Below are 18,306 nucleotides of genomic sequence, written 5' to 3'. Positions count from 1 at the left end.
GAAGGAAATCCCCAAGTCTCTTTATAGATTCTAAGAAATCCTGACTCTCCCAATGAAAGTGCTTCCTTAAGGAATGCAAAGTTTCTCCAAAAGAAAAAATCCTCAGGAGGAAAAGCAGAAGGGATGGAATCTTCTGCATCAGAGTCCTCATAAGGTGGAATAGATAATTCCTGATCAGAAGAGGAATCAGAAGAAATAGAAACCTGATCTGAAGATTCATAGTCAGTGCCTTGCCTAGGCCTCTTAGCAGGAGGATGGGTACCCATGATCAAAGTAATTAAATCCTCAGCCATTTTGATCATTTGTTTTTTAGGCATTGGGGCCTGTACATGTGGCCCAAGCGTCGGTTTTTTAGACATAGAAGTAGTTTTTGGCCTTAGTTTTGAAGATGGTGTCTGTTTAATATACAAATCTTTAGGCCTGAAAACACCCTCAGAAACCGGTGCCTGCTCAGCGGCTCCGGACCCATCTAAGGTAGAGACATCCGCGGGTTCAATACTTAATGTATCTCGCAACATACCGGACTCCGAATGGGTCTCAATAGAGGCCTGCGAATCAAAAGTAGTAGGTATCAGGGAATGTGAAAGCGCCTGAGTACCAGCGAACAGGCGACTGGCTTGGAAGAAGCTTGGTCGTCGGTTTTGGTCCTCGACGGTCTGTCTCTGCCTTTTTCTTTGTGGTTTTTAGGTATTCCAGTAGTCGGACTGCTAAGCGACATTTCTGGATAGTTAAATCTCGAACCAAAATGTTTAGAAGGAAAAACATACCGACGTTTAATAGTGCGTTGATTAAATTTAGCAAAAAACCAACAGCAAGGCACGTTGTGGTCAGGGCCTAGGCATGGAATACAGTACAAATGAAAATCCTTATGAGGTATTTGCTTCCCACAAGTAATACAATTATTAACTTTTACTGACATCGGTAAAAGAGCAAGAAAAAGTTTCCCCAACGGGGTACTTAGCTTTTAGTTGAAGACTTTGGTTCTGAAACTCGAAAACGAAAATTTCAGGAGTCGGCCAACTGGTACTTGCGAACTGCTTGTTTCTGGCAGCAAGAAAGACTAATGTAATGGCATCGGCTGCAAGTTTTATACCCCTGACGACCTGACGTCATGGAAGAAGGGACAGCAACTGATGCAGGATCCAAGACTTTGTTAATCAGGCCGACTGAGGGCAACCAGCCAGCAGATTACTCAAATGTAATGACTGCAACAGTGAAACACGAAGAACATGTAAGTGGACAATAATACAGATAATAGGACTTACAGTGATAAATTGAAGTGTGTAAGCAATTCAGCTGAGGGAGTAAGGGAGAGAAAGGTAGGAGAGAGGACATGTACATTTCCACAGAAAAGCATACATTAGTGTGTGTGTGTGTGTGTAAACAGATTATCATATATGCATGCACATATACAACACACACACGTGTGCACCAGTTCATGTACTTAAATATCCAAGGATGTAGCAGAAACATATACACTAAAAAAATGGAAACGGATCTGTGCAAGCAAAACAGTGATTAAACAATACGCCTGCATACCAGCGGTGCAAACAGTGTACATAAATCAAGCATAAAGGCATAGAAATCTAGTACCAATGTTGCAACAAATATCTCATGCCACACTGAGCATAGCAGTCTCTGTAGGGAAACGGAACACCTAGTACAATACTTTATCAAGTCAGAACCACCAGTATAAAACATCAGAATATTAAAAAAAGTAAAGGACACATTTGCAGGAAGCATTTAAAAGGTACTAACCAGCAGAACAGTAACAATGCTGGCAAGTACTTTCATCATAACACACCTAAATTCTTACTAATGCATTCTGGAACAAGAGAACTAATAATGATAGTTAACCTGGTGGATTACTGCCACTAAAGATAATCAGACACAGCATTCACTTATACTTTACCTGTGACAGGTGGAAGACTAGGCGGTAATGGTCCTGGAGGTGGAACTGGAGGTCTGAGGTTTACAGGTGGTGGAGTCAGCATTGGTGGAGGGGGTGGAAGTCCAGGAGGAGGTGGTCCTTCAACAACAGGAGGCTGGGTAGGAAAAGGCAGCATGCCAGGAAGTGTAACTTTTTCAACTACAACAGGGTCACTCCCATGATCAAACGGACACATGTCACCTCTCATACAGAAACCCTTTTCTAAATTAAAAAAAAAGATGTGTCAATTATTAAATTAATACGGGCTGTAACAAAATAAACTTTAAAGCACTTGTGTTACAAGATATGCAACTGCACACAGGCATTCTTTCAATTCATATGAAATACAATCCTCAAAAGGAAAATAAAGTAATGGCAATGTTTTTTTTTTTTTTTTTTAAACTTGCAAGATACACAAGTCAGCAAATCTCATGTAAAAAGATGTCACTGCAAGAAGTCAAGTGTGTTGGATGTTCATCATAAATAAAAAGGTACAATTCTTACTTTATCTTTCAATCTGCAAGGGAATTCTCCTCAAGGGGTCAATGACTGAATCACAGCTGAAAAGGAGCTTTATTTGCTTTACATAAAGGTGTCAGCATATGCCACAATGTTACTTTGCTCTGTCAGGCACAGACACACACACACACAGACAGAGACAGACAGAGACAGACAGAGACAGACAGAGACAGACAGAGACAGACAGAGACAGAGACAGACAGAGACAGACAGAGACAGACAGAGACAGACAGACAGAGACAGACAGAGACAGACAGACAGAGACAGACAGAGACAGACAGAGACAGACAGAGACAGACAGAGACAGACAGAGACAGACAGACAGACAGACAGACAGACAGACAGACAGAGACAGACAGACAGAGACAGACAGACAGACAGACAGAGACGGACAGACAGACAGAGACAGACAGACAGAGACAGACAGACAGACAGGCACAGAGACAGACAGGCACAGAGACAGACAGGCACAGAGACAGACACACACAGACAGACAGACACAGACAGACAGACACAGACAGACAGACAGACACAGACAGACAGACAGACACAGACAGACACACACAGACAGACACACACAGACAGACACACACAGACAGACACACACCAACCCAGGAGATCCTCCATGCGTGTCAGTTGGCCCTCAGCCACTGAATAAGCAAAACTTCCAAAGCATCACAGCTAAACTGAAGACTTGTTACTTACACTGCTAAGAAGCAATATACTAGGAGAAACATTCTTTTTATTGTTAAAATTTTCTTTCAGCCTTGTACTGTCAGACACAGGGCATCAAGTCTCATTACTATGCTAACAAATGCAACAGTAAATTAAAGATCAATGAACTTTGTATGCAAATAAATTTTTCCTTATCCCTTAAGATGTTCAACCTCAGGGTTGATACATGCAGGAATGGAGGGGTGCAAGAAGTGGGCATAAAGAACAATGACAGTTTTTTCTTCAGCACTTTTATGTTTTTAATTTTATTATGGGTCAGACTGATTCACTGTTTAGAAGTACATGAAAAAGTGCATTTAAACTGCAAGATAACCATATATAAAGTATGTGCCTACCTAACTTAATACGGCATTCAAAAGAGGATACGCAGACAGCTACACGTGCACAGGAAGTGACAGGAGGCTCATGTGAGATTGAAGAGGAGGAAGTGGCAGGAGGCTCTTGTGAGATTAAGGAGGATATTCTCAGATTAACTGATATGGTGGCATGTCATCTGCTGTACTTAACTTCAGGGATCCTCCTATACTGAATCCCAGGTAGTAAACAGTCAAGATGAAAGGTGGATGGAGAACAGCCCAAATGGCCATGGTTCAAAAAGGCAGAATCCTTAAATAATGCATACCTTCAGAAGGCTGACTTCCAGAGTCAGTCAAAATGATCATTCTTAGTGAGGCTGTGGGCTACCAAAACAAACAGCCTCAGTAAACACTGTGCAAATGCCTGCAACGGAAGCATTCCTGCAGCAAGCATTAGAAGCAGTCACACTGGCCCATGACATTTGCATTTCTAATCTCTGGTTAGCTGCAGGATAGCAAAAGATAATTCCATTTAAAAACAGATTTAAACAGACTGCTTGGCAACTGCAATCCCCACTATCCCTTGAGGACTAAGATTGAACAAATACTCAGCCTTACTAAACCCAAAAATTCTCTCTTATTTCCACAGTGCCAAAAATAAATACAAGGAATATTGTCCCCTATGGTTAAGTCCTTGAAGCTCAAAGATGTCAGAAACAGTGACATCCACCAAGTGAAACTCCAGTGCCACCTAGGTTCAAACACCTGTACATGCAAACTTGTCAATTAAGTTCAGATCCCAAAAAAGGAGGAGTTAAATTATGGGAAGTGTTGCAGCACTTTTCTAAGGAACTGCATGCCAGCACTGCTGAACCACAAACTTGCTCCTAAAAACTCATGACATGCACCCTGGCTGAATATTGACTGATGTTCAAGTCACAAAATTTCCCAAAATATGCTAGGATGGGCTCTAAGTTGACTCTCTGGTTAGTATCAGGTAATTCTCTGGGGAGATGGAGAACCTTTTCCACTTGTCAAAGTCAGACTCCGGTCTCATCAATGCCAAGTATATACTACATGGTACATAGTAATGGGCTTTCAAATATAGTGGAAAGCATTTGTTAAAACCATGCAGCATTTGTATCCCCTTATTTCTTACCCAATGACGAAGTATAAAGGTTAGAAGATTTCTTTATCCGAGGACAGAAATAAATCAGTTTCTTTCCTTCCCAAGCAACTGCATGAATAAATATTTTTGTGCAGTGACTAATGACTTCCAAATTAAATTTATCTTGAAGACATTTACTTTTCTTTATCAGTTAGTACCCTGAGTGAGCTATTCAACAGAGAAAAAAACTGCTGCTCATGTACAGAACTGCAAAACAGAGAGGCCCCAACTGCAACACTTCTGACTCACTATAGAAAAAACCCTGAGATGCAAGTTCATTGTGCGTCAGGCTGCATAAGTAAATAAAGCAGGTGAAGAACAATGGGCTTTATCTGTCAGAATGAGGCCAAAAGACAGATTCTGCTCCCATGAAGCCTTTGAGCTGCTTCTTCATGAGGCAGTAAGAAAGTACTGAAGAAATCTTCATTCTGACTGTTGACTTCCAATTGCAGGGCTCTCAAATCAGCAGTCAAAGTGAAGGCGTGGGAAGGAGCAAGAGTTTTTAGAAGCTGGCTGGTTACTGCGTCCCAAGCAGGACACAACCAATACAGCCTAAAGGCTACTGCAGCAGTGAGAAAAATGAACACCTCCCACATTAATAGAATGTGTAACAAAATATGGAAAATGATAGAAAGTTGTAAGATATCCACATTCTCTTATCCAAGGACTACAATGAACAATGCCAGTAAGGAACTTAAGAGTACTATTAGAAAATGTAAAATAAGGTATGACATCTGTAGTGACCAAGTTCAAACAACAAATATTTCTTCAGTTATGCCAGGAAATTATGGAATTATTCACAACAATGCACTGATCTCATCTATATCACATTTTCCAATCCCAAGGATATATTCAATATATTTGCAGACAAATTTGTTAGCTTTAAACACACTTACCCACATTACTGTCCCCAGTATCTTTGAAAATTTAGTTTCCCCTGAAATCACCTTACAACAACTCTTAACATCCCTATCAAAAACTAAAAATATTTATTTCCATGGGACATAACATACCAGACTACATTCTCATCAGTGCCAAGTATATACTAACTGAGCCTCTACTTAAACATTTTTCAACCTCAGCTTATCCAGAGGGTTTCTGTCTGAAGCCTAGAGAACAGACACTGTGACTCTCCTATATCAGGGAGTCAACCTCAATAGATCCTGGCTCACTAGCCTTAAATAAAAAGCCATGGAACATATTATAGCAGAACTCATTTATGCACACAAAGGCAAGTTAACGAACTACATACATCCCAGTCAGTCTAATTTTGTGAAGGACAGGTCTTGTCTCTTGAACCTAGTACGCTTCTTTGAAAGGGATACAGAGACTGTGGAATGTGGTCACACAATGCACATCATTTATCTTCATCTGGTCAAAACTTTTGACACTATCCTCCATCACTGTATTGCTAAAAAGTTAGACAAACAATTTAAACCCCATGTTACCTGCTGGATAGAGGTTCTCTGGTTCGATCTTCGGCTGGAGTGCCTTCTGTGTGGAGTCTGCATGTCCTCCCTGTGGTCGCGTGGGTTTTCTCCGGGTGCTCCGGTTTCCTCCCACATCCCAAAGACATGTTGTAGGTGGATTGGACACTCTAAATTGGTCCTAGGTATGAGTGTGTGCCTTCCATGGAAGGTTGGGCGTCGGGGCTGGCAACTCGACACCGTAAAACTCTACTGCCAATCATGAGCGGACAGGTGATCCGCTGTAGTGACCCCTAACCGGGAAAAGCCGAAAGAAGAAGAAGTTACCTGCTGGATAGATCCCAGGTTGTGAAATTTGCTGGTGTCCTCTCTGAATGTAAAGCTGTAACTAGTGAAATACCACAGGGATGAGTGTGATACCACAGGGATGAGTGTGGAGACCTCCCATATGCTACTTACTTTGCAGACATACAGTCCATTATCTCAGAGATATGGTTGACCAAGTCTATTGATGACTGCAAGTAGGGCAATGTTTCACTATACCAGCTCCTGGAAAGCAACTCAATATGTAACACACAGAAACTACCAGGTTTTAAGGCAAAGACAGACAGAAAGAAAGTCACCAGACACCCTTCATAATGGATGCCAGCAACTACCTGCTCACCAGGCTATGAGACATCAAACACAGATGGAAGAAATATTTCCAGCAGTGTCTGAATGATGAAAACCCCACAGAAGATGTACTGCCTCAGACAGTCTACAGTGGAGGAGAAGCCCACCCTAGAAGAAGTAAAAACAACACTAAGAAAAATAAGTCAAGAAAAGCAGCAGACTCAAGACAGTCGCAGCAAATACAATCAAGATATTGGGAGAGATGGAGAGAAATGGCTCCTGAGGGTTCTCACGGCTGGATAATAAGCATACCAGTACCAATGAACAAAAAAAGGGGATATTCACAACTGTGGCCAGTACAAAGCTATGAAATTCTGGTCATGCTGCATGCACGTTCTGGAAAGGGTGACTGACAAACAAATAAAGGCGTAGAAAATAAGATGTCCAACACTAAATAATCCAAAGAATGCAGCCGCACACAGCAATGATACGACCTGTATTTATTAACTCCAAATAACGGACTTAAACAAACAACCATAAAACGGATTTAGCGCTTTTTTCCACCTGAACATGTGGACTTCATCAGAATCAACATAGCTTTTCCCATAAGCTGATTTATCTGTTTTGTGGCGCCAAAAAGCTGAATACATTTAAATAGTTTTAAAGAAACATGCGTCCACCATAGGCATAGGTGTCAACACTAAAAATAATAAGTGATAAAAAAATCACCTATACACTTCAAATTCATAAAAAATATATAATACTTCTACAATTTATATACATATATAATATGACTTCTAAAACCAATTTCTATATCTCATATACCTAAACTAAATAGTTAGTAATAAATCATAACAGATGTTAAAATTGTATACAGGCGTTTAATTGATATTGTAAATGCTAACTTTACTAATAGACATAATTATTGTCTTAGGGGAATGAATAAAATCCTAGGGGAGTATAAAAAAGCATCTCCATATGTATGTACATTAAAATATTTGTACTGAAATATTAAAATATTAAAAAATTAAAATATTAAAAACATACAGAACACATGTCCAACATTATTATATCTCTGTGATAATGTTTAAACATTTTTTAAATAAATGAATAAATATATAAATATAATAAATACCATAAATATAATAAATACCCTCAAATATCTAAATATTAATGACACTGTGTTTCTTTATTTTCTAGCTACTATACTATTGCGGTTAGTAAAGGTTTAATATTAATATATTCATTTAAACCTGGTGGGGTGGCAGCATCTGTGAGAATTTGCCATCTAACTTCCTTCTCAGCTAAAATAGCCTTAATGTTGCCACCTCTATTATTCACTTTAATTTGTTCTAATATGGCAAAGTTAAATATATGACTATTATTCGTATCTGCCACATGTCTATATAATGCATTTGTACTATCTTTTTTTCCTTATAGCATAGAGGTGATCATAAATTCTGTTCTTAAACTTCCGTTCCGTTTTTCCTATATAGAAACTAGTACAACCTGTACATATAGCAATATATATGATATGATGAATGTTACAATTCCCACGGCTAAACTTAATACTCGTCCTATTAATATTCTCTAAATTCATCATTTCAGCTTCTAATATTACATGGCAATAGCTGCAACTTCCACATTTACGTGTTCCTTTATGTTGAATATTCAAAGATTCCACCCTTTTATACCTTTCAAATATAGTTTTCATATTTGTTCCCATTTTATAAACAAAAATTGGTGCTTTCTCAACAATATCTTTCAGTGTATTATCCACAATAAGAACATTCCAGTATTTATTTAAGATGTGTTTAATAAATTTTGCCTGGGGGGTATATTCTAAGATACATGCTCTACTATACTCTATTAATTTATTAGGGTATCCTTTAGTTCTAAACATTCTTTCAATATTCTCTATTTCATCAATCATGTCATCATATGATGATGTCATTCTAGCTGCTCGGATGCATTGTCCCTTAAAGATACTTTTCTTAGTTTTATACGTATGGTTACTGCTATAGTCCAAATAATTATTCGAAAAAGTATTTTTCCTATAAATACGTGATTTGAAACCATCATTGTTCATAGTAACAAATGTATCTAAATATGCAATTCCCTCTCAACTGGAATTGTGTGTAAATTTCAAAAAAGAACTAGATGTATTCAAATAGGTAATAAACTCCTCTATAATATCATCTGGTCCATCCCATAATATAAATAAATCATCTAAATATCTTGTGTAATATCTGATGTATCTGTAATATTTACTCAAACAATTTCTCAGTTTCCCAGTCTAACATAACCATATTTGCATATATTGGGGCACAAGCAGCACCCATAGCTACTCCCTGTATCTGCTTATAAAATTCCCCCTCAAAATATATATAATTGTGTTCAAGTATAGTGGACATAAATTCTATAATAAGACTTGCATGATCCCAATCTAATTCTGAATAATATCTAATACTATTAAGAAAACTATCTAAACCCTCTGCTTTGAGAATACTAGAAAATAAATCAACATCATCAACTGTAATAAAGATAAACCCTTCCTTCCATACTTGTGAAATCAAATTACTCAAAAAATTCCAAGAATCCTTAATAAGATGTGGGATCTTGTCATAAATATGTTTCAGCCACGTATCTATCGTCACCCCCAAGGGGAAGGTCTTGGAATAGCTACCAGATATTATAGGGCGAAAAGGTGGATCTTGTATATTTTTATGCACTTTAGGAACTCCAACTATAGTAGCTAGCTTAGGATATTCCACATTTAAAAAATTATACAGTTCTAAATTGATCCTATCGTCCAATAGCTCTTCTAAAAATAAGGAGTGTATTCACTGTTGACGTCATCACATTTGGGTTATCCTGCCAGGTGTAGCACTCAGTTGGCCCAAATAGCAGAGGCTTAGTATTACTGCGTTGGTTGCTGTCGCTCCAGGACTGATGTCAGCTAGTCAGTGGTATAAAATGAGGCAGCCGATGCCATTACATCAGTTTTTCTTGTCCTAATTGTCAGGAGCCCCCACAAATAGGGAGCTAGGTTATGGTGGAAGAATACCACCAGTAGAAAGTAAATACCAAAAACAATCCTGTAAGGAGACAGAGAGAGAGAGACAATGGGGATGGAGGGAGGGAAACCAAGAATGTAACAGTGAATACACTCGAAGTAAGTGTACACAACTGTATTAAGTTCTTCGTGTTTCACTGCTACAGTCATCACATTTGGGCCGATTCCCAAAGCTGAAGAAAAGGGTGGAGACAGTCAAGAAGACTGTGGGATGGCTAGGATGCCCTGCAAGACTGCGATGGCAAAGCCTGCCTTGGATTTGGAGAAGATAGGAAAATGATAATGATTGGTGAAGGTATAGATGTCCATGTTGCAACCTCCAGGATGTCCCTGGTGGAGACCACTGAGAAAGGCTGCACAGGTGGAGGTTGCCCTGGTGGAATGTATCCTGTCCTCCTTTGGGTTTGGTTTCCCATGCAGTCTGTAGCAGAACTGGATGCAGTGTGCTATCCATTTGGAGATTGTTTGTTTGGATGGCCTTGCCTCTGCTCCTGCTTTGAAGCTGACTAGCAACTGACCAGTTTTTCTAAAGGATTTAGTCCTGTCCAGAAAGAATCTGAGCTGCCTGTGCACATCTAAAGAGTGCAGAATCCTTTCCCCCTTGTTTTGTGGGTTAAAGGAAAAAAGTGGGCAAATGTATGGATTGGTTGAGAGCTACGCTGGACACCATTTTAGGCATGAAGGATGGGTTAGTCCTAAGTGAGACTCTGTCAGCATGGAAAATGATGAAGGGCTCTACAGCCATGAGTGCTTGTAGCTCTGATACTCTTCTACCTGAAGTGATGGCCAGAAGCAAGGCTGTCTTCCAATAGAGAAATGTTAGCTCTGCTGAAGCTGCAGCTTCAAAGGGGTGTAGGGTGAGCTTTTCCAATGCAAAGTTAAGGTCCCAAGCTGGGGTAGGAGTTCTTCTGGGTGGCCTCAAGTGAGGCATGAATTTTAATAGAAGAGAAGGATAGACCCCCTGTGTAGTAGGTCTGCCATGTGATCCAGGATGTGAGGTAGGGGAGGGCTGTGCCAGTCTGGCTCCCTTAGCCTGGATCCAGGTGCAAAACCTTTTCCACTTGTCAGCATAGGATTTCCTAGTGCTTGGGCGTCTGGCCTCACGTATAACATCTAGGACTTGTTTGCTTAGGCTGGCAGCTGGAGGGGTGGTCAGGGAATATGCCAGGTTGAGGGTCTGCAAATGGGGATGCATGAATTCTCCATTCCCCTGGGTCAAGAGTGTTGGGATCTAAGGTAGGTGCCATGGTGACAGGGGTGACAGGCTGCGCAGCAGTGGGTACCAGTGCTGGCATGGCCAGTCTGGGGCAATCAGGGTTGCCCTCAGTTTTTCCTCCCATATTTTGAGCAATACCCTTGAGATGAGTGGTAGGGGGGAAATGCATAGACCGAGAAGTTTACCCACTGAGAGGATAGAGCATCCACTTTCCAGGCCTTGCTGTGAGGTGCCCTGGTGCAGAATTTTCTGAGCTGATGATTGAAGTGGGAGGCAAAAAGGTAGACCTTCGGGGTGCCCCATTTCTGGGTTACAAGGGTGAAGGTTCTCGTGTGGGTCTGACAGGTTTCTGCTTAAGTTGGCTGCCAGAGAGTTGAGAGAGCCTGGCAGGAATTGTGCTAGCAGGTGTAGCTGCATGGCTGAGGCCATGTTGCCAAAGGGCCATGACGAGCCTGCAGACAGGATAAGCATGAGTCCCTCCCTGCTTGTTGATATACCACATCACTGTGGTGTTGTCTGTTTTGATCAGTAGAGGCCCCGGGGAGAGTAGGGGTCTGAAAGCTGTCAGGGCTTGCTGAACAGCTAGCATCTCTTTTTGGTTGATGTGCAGATATATTTGATTTGGGCTCCAATGGCCCTGAATGCACCTGCTGTCCAGGTGTGTGTACCCCAGGCATAGTCAGATGCGTCTGTGGAGAGGGTCTGGGTGGCGTGGGGTTGTGAGAAGGGAAGTCCACTGTTGTGGTTGCAAGCTGCTGCCCACCAAAGAAAATCTTTTAGACAAGGTATCACTGGTATGAGAGTTTCCAGGTCTTGAGTGTGGTGACACCAAAGGCTTTTTAGGTACCACTGTAGTTTCCTCATATGCAGTCTGGCATATGGCATGAGTAGGATGCAGGAGGCCATAAACCAACCCTAGAGCATGCAGGATTTTCCTTGCAGATAACTGGGTTCTGGTGGCTAGCTGAGTGAAGCAGCCTGTCAGGTAGGCTTGTTTTTCTGGAGTAAGGAATGCCATCTGGGATGTTGTGTCCAGGCTTGCTCCCAAGAATACAATTTTTTGAGTGGGGACTAGTTTTGACTTCTTTTCATTGATAGTATACCCCAGGGAGGTCAGTAGGTCCTTAACAAAAGTCAGGTGCTGTAACAGTTTTTCCTGACTGTCTGCCTGAATCAGGCAATCATCCAAGTATGGGTAAAATTTGAATATTTCTTTGTCTGCAAAAAGCAATGGCGGGAGCCAGGCATTTTGTGAAAACTCTGGCAGCAGTGGATAAGCCAAAGGGAAGCACAGAGAAATGAAAGATCACAGATCCTGCCCTGAAATGTAGGTACTTCCTGCATGATTCCCTGATTGGGATGTGTAGGTATGCCTCTTTTAGGTCTAGGGTGGCTAACCAAGCATCCTTGGAAAGCATTGGTAGAAGCTGGTGGAGGGTGAGCATTTTGAATTTTGGTAACACCAGAAAGGTATTTAGAATGGATAGATCAAGGATGGGGCGCTATGTGCCCTCTTTTCTGGGTACCAGGAAGAGTCTGGAGTAGAAACCTTGGCCTATCTGTTCTGCAGGAACATGGTGTATTGCCCTCATGGTGAGCAGGGAACAGACTTGCTTTTTGGCCTCTGCCCACTGGTTTGGAGGAAGATCTAGGAACCCTTTCAGTGTTGGAGGAGTGTGGAAATAAAATTTGCATCCATGGGACACTATGTTGAGGACCCATCGGTCATTGGTAATTGTGGCCCAGTTGCTTGTATGGAAGGAGAGTTTTCCTCCTGGGGAAAAAGCAGGTGGGTAGAGGTAAGGGGTGGAAGAGTAAAGTCACTAAGTTCTTACCATAATGGGGTGGCTTTCCACTCCCAGTTTTTGAAGAGGAGGAACTCCACTGCTTAGATCTCTGCATTTCCTGGGAATGCTGCCTCGGGAGTCTGCTTCTAGGGCATCAAAACCACATTGCAAGGTGTGCTTAGTTACTTGACTTGCAGAATGCATTAACTCATGTAATTCTTTATTTTCTGCACAAGCAGGATAGGAAGATATTTTTTGTTTGAGGAGTTCCATGGTATGCTGCTGATATTTCAGCATGTGGAACTGACAATTTAATGCTCTAATAGCAAGAGTAGCAGAGGTGTATACTTTTTTACCCCATCTGTCTAAAGCTCGGGAATACTTACCTGAGGGGGTGGGATTCTTAGCTGAAGTTGCTTTAATTCCTTTAGGTTCTTGAGACATGACCTCTGGGTCAGCAGTGGGACTTTTGAAAAGAAATTCAGGGACTCTAATACCTGTCCGGTTTCTTGGGAGCAAGAGGAAGGGTGTCAGGAGTCAAACTGGATTCCATAAAATCATCCACAACATCCAGGACAGGAGGAATGGCCAAAGGTCTGTGCTGTGGTAAATCTAAGAATTCCCCGAGTCTCTTTTTTGACTGAGGATAGTCTTGACATTCCCATTGGAAATGTTGCCTTAAAGTATGAAGGGTTTCCCCAAATGAAAAGTCCTTGGGTGGAGAGGCAGAAGGAATGGATTCCTCTGCATCAGAATCCTCGTAAGCAGAGAGGGGTTGCATATCTTCAGATTCAGATGCATCAGAGTCATTGGACTCCTGTTCAGATAAAACTACTGGGGACAAGTCTCTCTTTTGGAAGGGGTAGCCTGGCTTCCCCTTATAAGCATAAAAAGATCTTCTGCCATTTTAAGCATTTGCGATTGAGGCAAGGAAGCAAGTGCCTGAGCTTGGGTCATCTTTTACTTGGGTGTGGTTCGTACCCTGGGCCTTAGAAACTCAGTAGTTTTAGAAAGAACTGAAAACGCGAAAGAAGACTGTGTCGAGTATTGGTAGTGCGAAGTACTTCCTCGGAAGCCGGTGCCTGCTCAGCAGCTCTGGACCCATCCAAGGTAGAGACACCCGCAGGATCCTTAGTTGACGAAGAGTCTCGCAGCATACTGAACTCCGAAAAGGTCTCTGTAGCAGCCTGCAAATCCACAGAATCGAGCATCAGGGGCTGTGAACGCACCTCACTAAGGACCGTAGAACTGACTACTAACTTAGCAGAAACTTCGGCCGTTTTCGACCTGTGCGGTCTGCCTCATTCTTTATCCTTATGTTTTTTTCAGATCATCTGCAGTCGGATGGCTTACCAAAGCCATATTGGAATTCGAGGACTGAGAGCGAAAATATCTAGCTACAAAAAGGGCCCGACAACATATAGTTCTGGCGTTGAACAAACTACAAAAGTGACAGTGGGATACGTTGTGCATTTATGCCTGAACAGGTGACACAGTAAGAATAGAAGTATCGGTGTGGTATTTGCTTTCCACAGGCAAGACAATTAACTTTTTCTGACATCAGTTAGAGCAAGAAAAAAGGATCCCCAAAAGGGTACTTAGCTTTAGAAGACTTCAATTTCAATTCGGAAACGAAAACCCACGTAGCGGCCAACCGGCACTCCTGCGAACTGCTTCTGCTTCGGGCTCCTCGGCAAGAAAGACTGATGCAATGGCGTCGGCTGCCTGATTTTATACCACTGACGACCAGACGTCAGCCGTGGAGCGACAGCAACAGACGCAGAAATACTAAGCCCCTGGTATTCGGGCCAACTGAGGGCTACCCCTTGCAGGATAACCCAAATATGATGACTGCAACAGTGAAACATGAAGAACATCTACCTTTACCTTGTCCTTGAGAAGGAGGTGGAGTATTTGCTGTCTGAGGGCAGAAATTCTGTCGGGTGGAAGATGTGCCATCACAGAAACAGTGTCTAGGTTTGCGCCTATGAAGGTAATATGCTGACAAGGCAACAAGGCAGAATTTTGCAAAATGACTGTTATGCCTAGCTGAGCACAAATTTCCAGTGTCACATCCCTGGCTTGTTGAAGTGAATGCTTGGTGGTGGCAGTTAAGAGCCAGTTGTCCAGATATGGAAACACTTGAAATCCAAGATGTCTCAAGTGAGCCGTTTCTACTACCATGCATATGAACACTCTGGGTGCTGTAGTGAGACGAAAGGGCAGAGCTCAGAACTGATGACTGGCTCCCAGATGGAAGCGTAAATGACTCCTTGATGCTCTGTCCATTTTTATGTGGTAGTACGCATATTGGAGGTCTACTGAGCACATCCAATAGTCTTTCCCTAAAAAGGGAAGTACTGACTGCAGTGTCATCATTCAGAACTTGGACTTTTTGACAGATTTGTTCAGTTTGCTGAGATCCAAAACGGGTCCCCAGTCTCCTGTTCTTTTTGGCACTAAAAAGAATTTTGAGTAAGTTCCGAATCCTATTTGGTCTGCGGGGACTTTCTGGATGACTCTCTTGTCTAGCAACTTTTGAATTTCTATAGTTGCTTGCTCCCTTAGACTGGGTGGACATCTGGGATTGTGTGGGAGTGGACGGCTAAAGGGAATGGAATAACCTCTGGATATTATGCTTTGTACCCACTTGTCTTTTGTAATATTTTGCCAGGCTTCTGGGTACAAAGATAAACATCCCCCAACTGCTCCAGAGTAGAGCAGACGGGCCTCCTTGCAGAAGCACTGGTAGGGACGTCCGCGAAAGGAATCACGGTCACCCTGGTTTTGCAGACCCCCTCTCCCTCTAGGACGTCTACCACTGTTGCCTCCCCCTCTGCCCCTGGGGAAAGATTCACCTTGTGCATCTTGGAAAGGTTCCTGGGATCTTTTGAACAAGAAGTTATGTACTCACCATAATGTTCGATGTATGTAGTCCATCTCACCTTACATTCTTACCCGTGGGTTCAGAGCCAAACATCGGCTCCAACTCGGCCATACTCTAGCTCAAAGTCTCCAACTGGCTCGTGGCTAAGAGGTATCCCATCATGCAACAGGTCTATTCCCCAAATCTTGTTTGCTGCAAGCTCACACATGTACACACTGAGAAAAAGAACCACCACAACAGAAAGGACTACTGACACCTAGAGACTATACCTCCCAGGAGGGGGAAGGAGGGAGCGTTAGTAAGAATGTAAGGAGAGATGGACTATATACATCAAACGTTATGGTGAGTACATAACTTCTTGATGTTATGTAGTCCAATCTCGCCTTCATTCTAACCCATGGGACAGCATCACTAGCACCTTGATCTTGAGTGGCTCAGTGAAAATACTCTTGAGCACCATGGAACCAAAGGAAGATCTGCCTCTAGAGACTAGATCTAATTTGTAGAGACTAACAAAGGTATGAGGCGAAGGCCATGTTGCTGCAGCACAAATATCATCCATAGACATCCTAGCCTGAAATGCAGCTGAGGTAGCCACAGATTGTGTAGAATGAGCCTTCACTTTAAAGGGTAATTTTTTTCCCATTGGAAGCATAAATAAATGAGACGCAATCGGAGATCCAGCGAGACAAGGTTACCTTAGAAACAGGAACCCCCAAGTCTAGTTTCTGAAAACGAGACAAACATTTGATCTGATTTCCTGAAATCTTTTGTCCTATGTAAATAGAAACGCAATTGTTTATGAACATCTAGCTGATGAAATTTAAATTCTGCCTTGTTGGAGAATTCAGGAAAAAACACAGGCATCACTGGATCAAAGAATGGAGGTCGAGTAACAATGTCCCTACAAGGCCTATGAGCCATAAGGTTGGGCTCATTAGCAATGTTAAAAGTAGAAATCGCTGCCAATTGCACTTTAATGGTTGCTGGAGCTGAACCCTGACTGAACAGTAGAGAAAGAAATTCCAATATTGCCGAAATAGGCGCTGTATAAAGATCAATATGTCTCTCAAGGGCCCAAATAGAAAATCTCTTCCACTTACTGGAATAAATCTTCCTTGTAGGCTTGTGGGAAGATGACTGAATATGGACCACTTCCGGGGAAAAATAATGAAGCCTGACTAAGGGCGGAACTGGAGTAGCCAAGCTGTCAACTTGAGGGTCTGGATGGAGGGATGGAACTGTCCTGACATACGAGTCAGCAGATCTGGAGCTGGGTCCAGAATCCAGGGCTTGTCCATTCGACAGAGTTGTAGGGAGGGAAACCAAATCTGATGAGGCCAGTGTGGGGCAATGAGCATCATTTTACTTCCAAAAGACCGTGCTTTCTGAATAACCTTTGATATCCGAGGTAATGGTGGAAAGGCGTAGAGAAGACCGGATGGACAATCGTTAGCCAGAGCGTCCCTGGGGGTGTCACCCTCCGGGGGAATAAGGGTGATGCATTTGGCATTGAGGGGGCTGACAAATAGATCGCAACAAGGTTGACCCCATCTGTGGAATATCTTGTCCGCAACATAATTGTTCAGGGACCACTAGTGAGGCATTAGGATAGCTCTGCTCAGCCTGTCGGCAATCTCTCTGGACTTCCCTGGTATATGCGTTGCAACTAGAAAGCGTTGGGAAGACACCACCCACTGCCAAACTCAAAGTGTCTCTCTGCAAAAAGGGTATGATTTGGTTCCTCCCTGTTTGTTCAGGTACCATACCACTGACATGCTGAGTGGATTGCAATTGTCCCTAGAGGGAGAAAGCTCTGAAGTGCTCGCAACGCTAATAGCACTGCTCTCATCTCCAAGACACTGATATGGAAATCGGTCTTGTGATCTTGCCACGTGCCTTGGACAGTCCTGCCAAGATAATGCCCCCCCCACCCGATCTGGGAGGAATCCGTCGTCACCGTGCCAACTGGAAAAGATGGGACAAAAGGCTTGCCCACATTGAGATTTCTGTCCTGAAGCCACCAGCGTAGATCCTGCTTGCACGTGTCCATAATCAGAATAGAATGGGAGAGTGGAAGATGCTGTAGTGACCATTGGGCGAAAAGCAGCCACTGAAGAACCCTCATGTGTAGTCTGGCAAGGGGAACTAACATGATCGTGGCAGCCATGGTCCCTAATAACTTGAGGACCACTTTTGCCTTGACCTTCCTCAATGGTAGTAATGCGCAGACCTGTGTTGTAGAGCCTGAATTCTCTCTCCTGGTAAGAAGACCCTCATGAGCACCGTATCTAGCTCGGCGCCGATAAAAGTGACATGCGAGGGCAACAAGGCAGATTTTTCCCAATTTAGAGTAATCCCTAACCTTTGGCACAGTGTAATGATGGCGTCCCTGGTCTGTAACAACAGATGCCTGGTGGTGGCAGAAAGGAGCCAGTTGTCCAGGTACGGAAACACTTGGAACCTCTGACGTCTCAAGTGAGCCATTACCACTGCCATGCATTTGGTGAACACCCTGGGGGCTGTGGTGAGACCAAAGGGCAGAGCGAGAAACTGAAAATGACTGGCTCCCAGCCGGAAGCGTAGATGACTTCTCGATGCCCTGTCCATCTTGATATGGTAGTAAGCATCTTTGAGGTCAATGGAGCACATC

The 18,306-nt window shown here is 42.7% G+C and overlaps 1 protein-coding gene across 4 annotated transcripts in view; it reads right to left on the bottom strand.

Annotated features, from left to right (window-relative positions):
- The window catches only part of RBM26 (RNA binding motif protein 26), a 1,920,204-nt gene that overhangs the window by 1,255,810 nt on the left and 646,088 nt on the right, over positions 1 to 18,306 (bottom strand). For all 4 annotated transcript variants that reach the window (XM_044072914.1, XM_044072916.1, XM_044072915.1 and 1 more), the window contains exon 7: positions 1,913 to 2,152. In XM_044072914.1, the coding sequence (XP_043928849.1) occupies positions 1,913 to 2,152 (240 nt within the window). The remainder of the gene's footprint in view (positions 1 to 1,912; positions 2,153 to 18,306) is intronic.

This window comes from Protopterus annectens, chromosome 5.part1 (genome assembly GCF_019279795.1).
Source record: "Protopterus annectens isolate FY-2018-M chromosome 5.part1, PAN1.0, whole genome shotgun sequence".
Lineage (NCBI taxonomy): Eukaryota > Metazoa > Chordata > Ceratodontiformes > Protopteridae > Protopterus > Protopterus annectens.
The sequence above is the reverse complement of the archived record's forward strand: the minus strand, read 5'-3'. Positions and strand labels throughout refer to the sequence as shown.